Source organism: Symphalangus syndactylus, chromosome 21 (assembly GCF_028878055.3).
Source record: "Symphalangus syndactylus isolate Jambi chromosome 21, NHGRI_mSymSyn1-v2.1_pri, whole genome shotgun sequence".
NCBI classification, from domain to species: Eukaryota; Metazoa; Chordata; class Mammalia; order Primates; family Hylobatidae; genus Symphalangus; species Symphalangus syndactylus.
In genome coordinates this window covers 57,148,388-57,161,313 of record NC_072443.2, presented here as the reverse complement: position 1 = coordinate 57,161,313, position 12,926 = coordinate 57,148,388, and the positions used below count along the sequence as shown (strand labels likewise).

Below are 12,926 nucleotides of genomic sequence, written 5' to 3'. Positions count from 1 at the left end.
AACCAGCTCTTGTGAGGTGGGAATAGTCCTGATTTGGTAGTGTTTTCTTACTTGTGTGGTACCAGTACTCCCACCATGGCCAATTGCAGGCTACCAGTGTGAAGTCCTGGAATGCTGAATTGAAAAGAGACATTAACAGTTGGCTCCCAGAAGCCTGTATGGGCCAACTGCAGCACACCACTGCTTATCATAAATGTTTCCCCAAGACCCTGCCAGCTTCCCTCCTACCAGCTGTGTACCCTTACCAGGATCAGATGTTGTAGTATTGTACACATGTGTTAGGTTGAAAATGGGCCTTAAGTTCTTCTCTCAATGAAATGTGTATTCCGCAGTTGCACTCCATTGCTACAACAGATCATCATCTTTCAGGCCAGTTCTTGTGATTACGTTAAAAATAGCTCATAACGTCCCATTATCAATCTTTTGGGGAAGGTTACTTGACTCTTCTACTTCATTCAGAGCAGTTATTGAAGATTGAATGGGAAATGTTGTGTAATTTCAACAATATTAGCCTTTAAGTCTGGGGCTTTAAAATCTATGGACAAGAGCAATAGCCAAGGAGCAACAATTTATATGCTATTAGTTGAGCTCTTTCTTCACTTAGTGATCTCTCCGCATCTTGGCAGCTGTCTGTGACTTTGAAGTGCATTAGGTATTTCAATTTTTTCCCCCATACTTTAAAAACGTGTAATCTCCTTTGTGCATTTCCTGTTATATCAAGTGTTTGAGTTATAAAGACAGCCATTTGTTAGATTAGCATGTTTTATGGGATCGTTGTGGAAAATGTTCTTGCTGAAGACAAGCAAGTTGGCAATTTTGCCCTCTTTTCTTTCTCACAGTGTACTTTTTCAGCAAATTGCTTGGCAGACTGATCATGACTGAATCATTTCAATGAATTGTATGCTCTCAGCCAAGTAGAAAGGAACATTTATTTCATAAAGCTTCTAAACAAAGTTTTTCTTCAGTTACGTTGTGCTTCTTTCTGCTGATTTGTATTACAAAAGGAAGTGATTTGCCCAAGTTCGTTCAATTAATTTGTGGCAAAGCCAGTTCCAAAACCAGAACTCCTAGTCAGTGATTATTTAGGAAAAACATTTTTTAAAAAATTCTGTTTAACCGTAGTATAAGCTGGCTTACCTAGCATTGTGCCAACTAATCATTCCTCCAATGATTAAGATAGATTTTGAGTTGATTCCTAAAGCACTTAAAGATTTTGGGGTCACTTTTGAATCATCAAAGAAAGATTAAATGATGTTCAGCTTAGTGTTAAATGGATTTTGTCATTTTCCTATTCGATGCCTGCCTTCTGCACTTATGCCTCATATGGGTAGGAAAGTTACCTTAAAGCGTTTTCAAGCTGACCTGCTTTTATGGGTAAGTGGTAGATTTTCCTCCTTAGCAGATCATTCCTGCTCTCTATAGCCCATGTTAGGTCAGGTTGCTCTAAGAAACTTATTCCTAGTCTTTTCTGCTCAAAAAAAGATTTTTTTCACTATTCTACCCCATTGCCTTTGTCCTTAGGGTAAGAAATATGCTTATTCTTTGAAATTAGGCATCCACTTGTAGCATCTAACATAATATTCTAACTTATATAATGTAGATATCATTTAGTTCCAACTCTGCATTTGCACATGATAAAACCTAGACCCCAAGAATATTTGATAGACTAGAACTTATCCCTTTCTTTTCTTTGCCAGTTAAGAAAAGATAACCTTGAAACTGAAGATAGCTAACTATGTACAGTCACATGCCACATGATGTTTTGTCAACAATGGACCACATATATGTCAGTGGTTCCATAACATACTGTATTTTTACTCTACCTTCTATGTGTTTAGATTTGTTCAGATACACAAATACCATTGTGTTACAGTTACCTACAGTATTTAGTATGGTCGCATGCTCTCCAGGTTTCTAGCCTAGGAACAACAAGCTAACCAGGTAGCCCAGGTGTGATGTAGTAGGCTATACAATCTAGGTTTGTGTAAGAACACTCTGTGATGTTGGTATGACAGTGAAATTGCCTAACGATGCATTTCTCAGAGTGCATCCCTGTCGTTAAGCATGACTGTCATGGTGATGGATTGGACTGAACAAAGAGGTTAATGAAGCTACTGCAAGAGAATGTATTTATGTTGTTTTTGTAGTTACCATTTGTGAGTGCTGGCCTCATTCTCAGTTTCTGTGCTAAGTGCAGTTAAAAATTATCCCATAGGCCAGGTGTGGTGGCTCACGCCTATAATCACAGCACTTTGGGAGGCCGAGGTGGGCAGATCACCTGAGGTCTGGAGTTCATGACCAGCCTGACCAACATGGTGAAATCCCATCTCTACTAAAAATACAAAATTAGCTGGGTGTGGTGGCACATGCCTGTAATCCCAGCTACTTGGGAGGCTGAGGCAGGAGAATTGCTTGAACCCGGGAGGCGGAGGTTACGGTGAGCTGAGATGGCGCCATTGCATTCCAGCCTGGGCAAAGAAGCAAAACTTCATCTCAAAAAAAAAAAAAAAAAAATCCTATGGATGAGAAAATTAAGGCATAGAGAAGTTCAGTAAATTGCTAAAGGTTACACAAGAGCAAGTGATCCAGAATGTTTGATTAAGGGCCCAGGTTTATGAAGTCATTTGGAAATTGCAACTCAGTGTCTCTGTAGGAATGGCATTTTTTAGATTGATACTGCCTAGGTTCTTCCTAAGTAACCCATTTAATAGCCTTTATGTGTTTTTTGTTGTTTTTTTTCCGTTGCTGGTTTGAATAGACTTTAGATACTATTCAAAGGCTGAGCTTTGATATAGTCTGTGTTGTTTTGTGACCTATAGGGTATTTTCTTCTTAAACATTCTCTAAAGTTCTATGATTCTGGAGCCCGAAGAAATCCTTTGAGATGAAAGGTTCAACCCCTTCATCTTGCAGGAGAGGAAGGAACTTCCCCCAATGTCCTAGAATCAGTTAACTGCAGAATTAAAACACATACCTGCTGACTGTTCAGCAAGTGTATTTTTCACTACATCAGGCCATTTTCTAATTCTAAGCTGTTTCAATGTTTTGGAAGTAGAAATGCTAGTTTCTCTCTTCTCCCCCTTTTTACACTGGATGGAGTTGTAAACGCTTTTTTTTTTTTTTTTTTTTTTTTTTTTTTTGAGGCAGAGTCTCGCTCTGTCGCCCAGGCTGGAGTGCAGTGGCGCGATCTCGGCTCACTGCAACCTCCGCCTCCCGCGTTCATGCCATTCTCCTGCCTCAGCCTCCCGAGTAGCTGGAACTACAGGCGTGCACCACCACGCCCAGCTAATTTTTTTGTATTTTTTTAGTAGAGACAGGGTTTCACTGTGTTAGCCAGGATGGTCTCGATCTCCTGACCTTGTGATCCGCCCCCCATCGGCCTCCCAAAGTGCTGGGATTACAGGCGTGATGTAAATGCTTTTTATGAATAAAAGCAATTTGAAGTTGAAGTGACGATTGCTTAATAAATGTAGTTTGTCTGGCAGACGCTATCTGTCCTGATTGGCAGAAGGGAACAAAATAAAAAGATGTCCCTGATAGACTGAGTAGCAGGTGGAGTGGCCACATGGACCAGAAGAGCTCTGGAAGACAACTTCTTAATTCAGTGGAAGCCCTAGACTGGAAATCTTGTTCTCAGAGTTCTCTTGCTTCTCATCGGAAGCCCTCTTTTTTTAAATCTTACTTTCACATTCTCACCTAGGAGAATTCCAGGGTTAAAATGCCATGAGACCCTGTAAAATGCCATGAGACGCTGTAATGTTGAGAGAGGAAAGAAGGAAGAAAAAGGAAGGAACTTAACTGAGATGCTGCATCACAGTTTTGTATGGAAGCTTCAGGTCTGTGTTGGTCAGGCATCACTTTTCCCCGTCTAGCTGCCTCCCAGGATCCCTGCTCAAGATCTTTGCAGAGGGGGAGTCCATGTATTCAAGCCTGGAGAAATTTACTAGTCTGTTATCTATTCAGTAGATACTTGCTGACTATCAGGCACTGTGCTTAGGTAACTAGAGATGGAAAGATGAATACACTGCTCCTGCCTTCACAGAGAGTTCTAATCCAGCAAGACATCAAATATAAAATGCATCCTGTGTTTTCTTTATTCTAAAATGCTTGTTTCTCCATATTTTAATTTTTCTAAAGTCAGAAATTTCTTACAATTGTGTATATTTATGCAGTGAACCCTCTTTTAAGCAAATATTTTCTTCTTTTGACTCTAGACAGCTAGTGCTAAGATGATAGTGTACATAAGAATCACATGCAGTATTCACTGCACATGCAGGTATTGGTGGTACCTAGAGAGATCTGGGATCAGATTGAGTGTATGTATGTGTGTGGGTAGGGTGTTGTGCAAGTTCATCAAGCTTCTGGGCAATTCTGATGCAGGTGGTCTGTGCCGGACCATACTTTGAGAAACTGCTGCAGACAATCAAGAAGTTTGTAACCTGCACATTAGAATCACCTGAGGATCTTTTAAAATAACCAGTACTCAAGCCAAACTCCAGATCGATTAAACCAGAACCTCTGGAGGTGGGACCCAGGCAGCAGTATTTTTGATAGCTCCCCAGGTGATACCCAAGCATCTTCAAGTTTGAGATCCACGGCTATTAGAAGGTTGAGGAGAAGCAGTGGTTCTGAAACTTCCATGGGTGTATGAATCACCTGGGTTCTTATTAAAATGCAAACTCTGATTCAGCAGGTCTGGGGAGGAGGCCTGGGATTCTGCATTTCTGAAGCCTCCCAGGGAAGGCTGATGCATCCATGCATGCTGCTGGGGCATGGACCACATTTTGAGGAGCGTGGGAAGATGTAGGGCCAATCTAGAGTTTTCAAGATAATGACAGTTCAGAGATGTTTTCTTTTGTCTGTAGCACCTCTCTAACACGCCCCAAATTCAAGTCCATGGAGTGGATCAGCTGCATCAGAATTATTCAGGAGCCTGGTACAGAGAAAGATAAAGATTGCTGGGCTCACCACTGGAGATTCTGAGTCTATCACCAATAATGATATTAGTAGCACTATGTATGTGCTAGGCTTTTCATGTTTACTATCAGCTCACTTAATCCTCACTAAAGCTCTAGGAAATAAGTGATATATTATTTCCTCCATGATTAAACTGTGGCTTAGAGGGTTGAGTACTTTTCCCTAGGCCTCATTTTTAGTAAGAGACTACTCAGTGTAGTAAGCTCTATTTTTAAAAGTGCCCTAGATGCTGAAACCTTATCTCTGTGGGAAAGGAAATCTCAAAAGTATTTCCTGAAAGGATGACCATAGCTATGAACCTGTTTGTATTAAATTAAATATGAATCTGTATTTGCATTTAATAAGCAAACATGCATTTAGACAAAAAAATGCTTCAATTTTAGGAATAAGAAAATTGTATGTAACGGAAAAGGCAGCAAATATTTTAAAGTGTCTTTGAAATAATACAGTAATTATCTGATAAGACCGTAGTAAAATTCATTTTCAAAGATTGAGCAGATGAAGACTACTTAATTGTCCCTTCAAAAGGAAAAAGAAATAGAAAAAAGTTTGGTACATCAATGCAATGGAATGCCATTCAGCCATTACTCACAATGGTTGTAGAACATTTACTGGCATGGAAGACAGTTCACAGTACAATAAGAGATATAAAACAATATTTAGGCTGGGCACAATGGCTCATGCCTGTAATCTCAGCACTTTGGGAAGGTAAGACCAGTGGATCGCTTGAGGCCAGGAGTTCGAGACCAACCTGGCCAACATGGCGTAACCTTATCTCTACTGAAAAAAAAAAAAAAAAAATTAGCGGGGCATGGTAGCGGACACCTGTCTGTAGTCCCAGGAACTGGAGAGGCTGGGGCACTAGAATTGCTTGAATCCCTTGAGGTGGAGGTTGCAGTGAACCAAGATCGTGCTACTGCACTCCAGCCTGGGTAATAGCGTGAGACTCTGTCTCAAAACAGCAACAAAAGACAGTATTTATAGCATGATCCCATGTTTGTTTCAAAGTCCTAGTAATTAAAATATATTTATGCAAAGTATAAGTTTATGGGCAGTTATACACAAAGATGTTAATAGTTCTCTCAGGATGGTGGGGTTATGGGTATTCTTCTGAGTATTGGTTAAGCTCCTACTTTGTGGCTGATACTATACCAAGCATTGTGGGAAACAAAAGGGAGTGTTTAGGGTGATTCCATCCTTACAGAACTAACTGGATCTAGATTTAACAAAAATTTATCAGCCGTGTTTTCATTTAACCCATGCTATGCTTATGAAGGAAACCTATGGGTCAATTTATGGTTCTCTGCCAGCAATTTCTCTTCCTCACCCCTACTCACTCTACATCCTTCCTTTCTTTCTTCCACCCATTTACCCATCCATCTACTTTTTTATCATACAAAAAACATTCACCGAGTGTCTGCTCTGTATTTATGAACTGATCATGAAGAGATAAAAAATATACTTTCTGCTCTCCAGATGCTCTTTGTCTTCCTTTTATTAAAATAAACTTTTCATTTTGGGATAATTTTAGATTTACAGAAGATAGTGGCAAAGGCAGTACAGAGAATTCCCATGTACCTTCACCCAGTTTCAGTTTTTTCTAATGTCACATTATATCACCACGGTTCATTTGTCTAAGAAGCCAGAATTCTTACATTACTATTAACTCAGCTCTAGACATTTCCGATTTCACCAGTTTTTTCCTGTAATACTCTCTTTCTGTTCAGGATCCAGTTCAGGATACTACATTGCAATTCGTTGTCATGTCTCCTCCTTAGTTTCCTCTGATCTGTAATTGTTTCTCAGGCTTTCTTTGATTTTTTTGATGACCTTGACATTTTTGAGGAGTACTGGTTAGTTATTTTTATAGAATGTCCCTTAATTTGCATTTGTCTGATGTTTTCTTATGATTAGACTGGGGTTATGGGTTTTTGGAAGAAATACCACTGAGTGAAGTACCCTTATCACCTGATATCCACATGACATCCTTGGTAATGTTAAATTGATTGCTTGGTTAAGGTAATATTTGCCAGGTTTCTCCACTGTAATGTTACTATTTTTTCTTTGGAAGTAAATCACTAATTCCAGCTACCTTTAAGGAGGGGAAGGGTTAAATTTTGCTTCTGAAGAGGGCAGTATTTGCATATATTGTTTGAAAATTTACTTTAAGGAACACTTGTCCCTTCACATTTATTCCATTCTTTATTTATATTAATGTGGACTCATAGATGCTTATTTTATACTTTGGGTTATAATTCAACCCAATATTATTTATATTGTTGCACAAATTGTTCCAGCCCTGGCCATTGAGAACTCTTACAGTTGGTGCCTGTATCCCCTTGGCATGCCCCAATTCATTTGTTTTTTGAGTACCTCCTTATTTCTTGGTATTATAAGATGCTCCAAACTTCTCTTGTATTTTCCCTGCCTGAGCCCTAGAATTAACCATGTGTCCAAGGAGCCCCGATTTATTTTCTTGGAGAATGGTATTTAGAAGTCAGTATCTGAGTGCTGGGTGCTCATTGTCTTTGAAAGGAAGGAGACAGAAAATGAAAAATGTTATATACAAGGTTCAAAGAGCTATGAAAGCAGCAAGGACAGGCCTACTACTTCTGCCAGCAGAAGTCTTCACTGAAGAAATGGTATTTTAAATTGAGTAGAGTTTTCCAGATGAAGATCGGGATTGGAGTGGGATGGGAAAGGGGAGGGAGGACATATATGTTAGCAAAATCAAGAGTAACTGGCTGTTTAACTTGTTCTGACTGTAGACTTACATTGGTAGTGGCCCTTCTTTGATTTTCTCATTGCATAAAAATGAGCCATTTTCACAGATTATATTTCTTTGTTTACAAGAGGATTTTCTCTACAAGCTCTCTTGACTGTCCTCCTTCATTCCCCATCTTCCTTCCAGTCTTTTTTCCTTCTACATGTATTTAGCTCCTACTTTCTGCCAGGCACAATGCAAGGCACAGGGGGTGCAGACAAGAATTTGATAGCCCCTGCTATCAAGAAGTTCTGTAGTACAGTATGAGATCCTGTGGCTTTCTTCTCCTCCCCTTAGCCCTTTACCAGATGTCTAATTTTTAAGGCTTTGCAGAAAGCATAAAAAAGCAAAGAGGAAGTATGAGCAATGTCTGTATTGTGAAGCTGACATGATACTCGACTTACTCAGAAAGTCTTTTTTGTTCACAGATAACAATTGGTGTATATGATCCCTGTAACTTAGCCCAGTACCCTGGATGGCCTTTGAGGAATTTTTTGGTCCTAGCAGCCCACAGATGGTATTTACAAGAGTGTGTGTTTGTCTGTCTGTCTGCCTTTGCCAGTATGTGTTTTACAATGTGTCTGTTTCTATTTGTATCTCTGTTTTCCTAAATGCATTTTTTTTTTCATTTTGGGCATGGAAACCAGGTAATCAATAAATCAGTCATAACCCAATTTCCATACTAGTGAACCTTAAGCAGGTCTGTTAGGGACCTGCATACTCTGATCATTCCATGCTAAAGATGTTTTAGTGTATGGTAGAGTTGGTAGCCAGAGGTCCTGACACAAATTCTGTAGCCCTCCCTTCTAGCTGTCTGGGTTTCTTTCAGATAGGATTTTCCTACTGCTGTCATTCTCCATTTTTCTTAACCCTAAAATAATTAAAACAGAGGATATCTTAAAAGCCAATATACATTTGAAAAGATGCCCAACATCATGTCATTAAGGAAATAAAAATTAAAACCATAATGAGATGCTACTACCTATCCACCAAAAGTATTTAACAAAAATGTCCGTACCAAGTGTTGTCGAAGATGTGGAGCAAATACTGCTGGAAAAATGTTGGGCAGTATCTACCAAAATTAAAAATGTCTAGGGCTCAGCAGTGTTACTCTCAAGTATATTACTCATTGAAATACCTACATAGATAGAAGCAAAACACATATACAAGAATGTTTACAGAAGCATTATTCTCAATAACCAAAAGCTGGGAATAGCTCACACATTCTTCAATAATGAAATGTATAATAAATTTTAGTATATCCCTTATGATGAAATGCCATATAACAATGAATCTGAGTGAACTATTAATACAGAAATCAACATGGATGAATTTTAAAAACATAATATTAAGTGAAATAAGTTTGACCTAAATTAATATATACTCCATGATTCCATTTATGTAAAGTTAAAATAGGCAAAACCAATGTATGGACTTAGAGTAGTTGTTACTTTTGAAGGCAGTGGTTAATGACTGAGAGAAGGCATAAGACAGCCTTCTTTATACTTGGGATTTGTGTAATGTGTCTGCTTTACTTAAAATGTTTATTTAAAAATATGAAGATAGATAAATTATAGATTCTCTGAGGGAGACAATCCACAATTATCCAGGTGGTAAGTCTACACAGTGCAAATGGGCTTCCTAACTACTGACTGAGGTACTACTGCTTAATATGGAAGTTCAGATGGGGAGAGCAGAGGGAACCAAAAGAACCCACGTCCTAGAGGTTTTTTTCTAAATGTCTTGTGAGCATTTTTTCCTTGCATTTAAAAGATTTACTTGTCAGAATTATTTATGTGCAATATGATTGTAGAAAGAAATTCACCTAGAAAGAAATCACAGCCAATTAATTGTTCAGCCTCTAAACACTTGGACAGAGGAACCATATATGAATATGTTCAAAAGAGTTAAGGCCATCTCCTGTGGGTATCAGAGAGGCATAATTACAATGCATTGAATTCTCTCCAACTGGTTTGCTGAAGCTCTTATGTGAGCTTTTTCTTTTCCTTCCTTTAAAAAAAAATAATAAATAAATAAAAATCCGGGCATGACAACAGGAGTAGCAGTTTCCAGTCTGTTGAAGTTCTTTGCTTCCGTGACCGTACCATGCAGGGGGCGAGAGACGTTGCCCACAGCATCATCTTCGAAGTGAAGCTTCCAGAAATGGCATTTAGCCCAGGTAATTTGCCGGTCTTTGAAAATGCATATAATTATCATTTATCAGAAACGGAACCAGGTTTACTTTCTTTTCATCTCTTCACAATGGCAGAAGAAAGGAAAAGTACAACTTGTACCTCTTTGCCAATGCAGATACCTACTTCGAACAGAGGGCATGCTCTGCTATTCAGACCGGAACAAAGGCAAAGATTGTGACCAGGAGATTTTCTTTAGGCAGTTTTTTCAGTCTTCAGGATTTGTTCCCCTCTGCTCCCCCCGTTTTCAATTTTACTTTTCTTTAACACAAAATCTTTATTCCTGTCCATTCTTAAAGGAAGGATGAAGTATTAATGCACTTAAATATTTGTTTGTTATATACTTAAAGTTGTATGTGATCCTATTCTCCATATAGTAAAGCAGTCAGGAAAAATGCCATTTCTCCTTCCACATTTAATATCTTCATTTGATCCTTATGTGACAGTTATCAGCTTTTACCCCCATTTTATAGATTGAGAAACTTAGACAGAGAGACATTTTATCTATAGAGAGAGATATATGTATGTGTGTGTGTATATATGTGTATATATATATATATATACACACATATACACACACACACATATATATTTACATATGTCACAGAGATGGAATACATATTCAAGTTTGAGTAAAATAAGGATATAATGCCCAGCTCCAGGAATATTTCTTTTTTTTTTTTTTTTTTGAGACAGAGTCTCGCTCTGTCGCCCAGGCTGGAGTGCAGTGGCGCGATCTTAGCTCACTGCAAGCTCCGCCTCCCAGGTTCAAGTGATCTTCCGCCTCGGCCTCCCAAGAAGCTGGGATTACAGGAGCCCGCCACCACGCCCAGCTAATATTTGTATTTTTAGTAGAGACAGGTTTCACCATGTTGGTCAGGCCAGTCTTGAAGTCTTGACCTCAAGTGATCCACCCACCTTGGCCTCCCAAAGTGCTGGGATTACAGGCATGAGTCACCGAGCCTGGCCTCACATACATTATTTAACTTGTTGTTCCTTACATCATCCTCATGGTTCCAAGGCACATTTCTTTCCTTATACCATAGATATGTCTTAAAATGTGTGTGTGTGATGGGGGAGGTGGTGTCAAAATCTCTTCCAAGGCCAGGCGCCGTGGGTCATGCCTGTAATCCCAGCACTTTGGGAGGCCGAGGCGGGTGGATCACCTGAGGTCAGGAGTTCGAGATTGGCCAACGTGGCAAAACCCCGTCTCTACTAAAAATACAAAAATGAGCTAGGTGTGGTGACGGGCATCTGTAATCTCAGCTCTCAGGAGGCTGAGGCAGGAGAATCGCTTGAACCTGGGAGGTGGAGGTGTAGTGAGGCAACTGCGCTGCTGCACTCCAGGCTGGGTGACAGAGCAAGACTCTGTCTCAAAAAAAAAAAAATCTCTTCTGAGATATCTTTTCTAGAGTGCTACAGTCAGAAGGATTCAGGATTGGCCCACATGACATTTTTTCAGCGATTCTATGCTCTAACACAGATGTCTTTACACACTTCTCTGAAAGATTGACAGAGTACTTCTGCTTGATCAAAGGACGATGCTGCTTTTCAGTTTAGAGCCTTTGCTTTTCTGCTGTTTTTAGATATTTGCATTGGATGTAGCACCCTCTCCTGGCAAATTCTAAAATAGCTCCTGTGTAATGTTAACTTACATGCTACACCTTTGTTTTATTAAACCACACTTAAAGATAGTCACAGGGGTGTCCAATCTTTTGGCTTCCTTGGGCCACACTGGAAGAAGAATTGTCTTGGACCACACATAAAATACACTAATGATAGCTGATGAGCTAAAAAAAAATGCAAAAACATCTCATAATGTTTTAAGAAAGTTTATGAATTTGTGTTGGGCCACATTCAAAGCCATCCTGGGCTGTGGGTTGGACAAATGTGGTCTTAGGGAATGAGGGGAGAGTTAGCTAAAAAGTAATGTGGGTCTGGTCTGTGTGTCTGACAAGCTGCCAGGCACCTTCCATGAGGTAATCACTTAATTCTGCCAACGACTCTGCAGAGAGGCAGTTTTCTTTGCACTTTTATGACAAAGTCACTGAGTTATTCTTACATCCTACTCTCTATGATAAGGCTCATGCTTGATGATGCTGACATTTTTTTTGCTTTTTTTGATATGGTTTCTCGCCCTGTCGCTTGAGGCTTGAGTGCAATGGCACGATCTCGGCTCACTGCAACCTCTCCTCCTGGGTTCAAGCAATTCTCCAGACTCAGCCTCCCGAGTGGCTGGGATTACAGTCGCATGCCACCACGCCTGGCTAAGTTTCTGTATCTTTAGTAGAGACGGGGTTTCACCGTGTTGGCCAGGCTGGTCTCGAACTCCTGATGTTATGATCCGCCCGCCTGGGCCTCCCGAAGTGCTGGGATTACAGATCCGCCCGCCTCGGCCTCCCAAAGTGCTGGGATTACTGGCATGAGCCACTGTGCCTGGTCATTTTTTTTTTTTTTTTTTTTTTTTTGAGACAGAGTCTTGCTCTGTTGCCCAGACTGGAGTGCAGTGGCAGGATCTCAGCTTGCTGCAATCCTGGGTTCAAGCAATTCTCCTGCCTCAGCCTCCTGAGTAGCTGGGACTACAGGTGCACGCCGCTACACCCGGCTACTTTTTTGTATTTTAGTAGAGATGGGGTTTTACCGTGTACCCAGGCTGGTCTTGAACTCCTGAGCTCGGGCAATCTGCCTGCCTCAGCCTCCCAGGGTGCTAGGATTACAGGTATGAGCCACATTACAGGTATGCTGACATTTAAACCCAGGAACCACACCATACATTTCCATTTGAAAAAGGTTTTCTGTCGTCGACTAATGCCTTTAACACATCTTCTTTATGCCTGATATTAAATGTAGATTATTTAGCTTAGGAAAGGCAAATGCATTTCCTGTTTTTCATGTAAATTAATATGTTCCCTCGTAGTTGTAAGTAAAACTTTATGGTAAATACAACTTTATAAAGAATTTTTCTATATCATAATGTAAACTGAAAATATAAGT

General features: G+C 39.9%; 1 protein-coding gene across 34 annotated transcripts in view; it reads left to right on the top strand.

The window, feature by feature from the left end:
* Positions 1-12,926, top strand: part of ATG7 (autophagy related 7) — a 279,894-nt gene that overhangs the window by 51,071 nt on the left and 215,897 nt on the right. For 33 of the 34 annotated variants that reach the window (XM_063630317.1, XM_063630305.1, XM_063630318.1 and 30 more), the window contains 2 exons: positions 8,169-8,257; positions 9,798-9,919. The exons of the other annotated variant lie outside the window; for it this stretch is intronic. In XM_063630317.1, the coding sequence (XP_063486387.1) occupies positions 8,169-8,257; positions 9,798-9,919 (211 nt within the window). The remainder of the gene's footprint in view (positions 1-8,168; positions 8,258-9,797; positions 9,920-12,926) is intronic. 34 annotated transcript variants of the gene reach the window in all.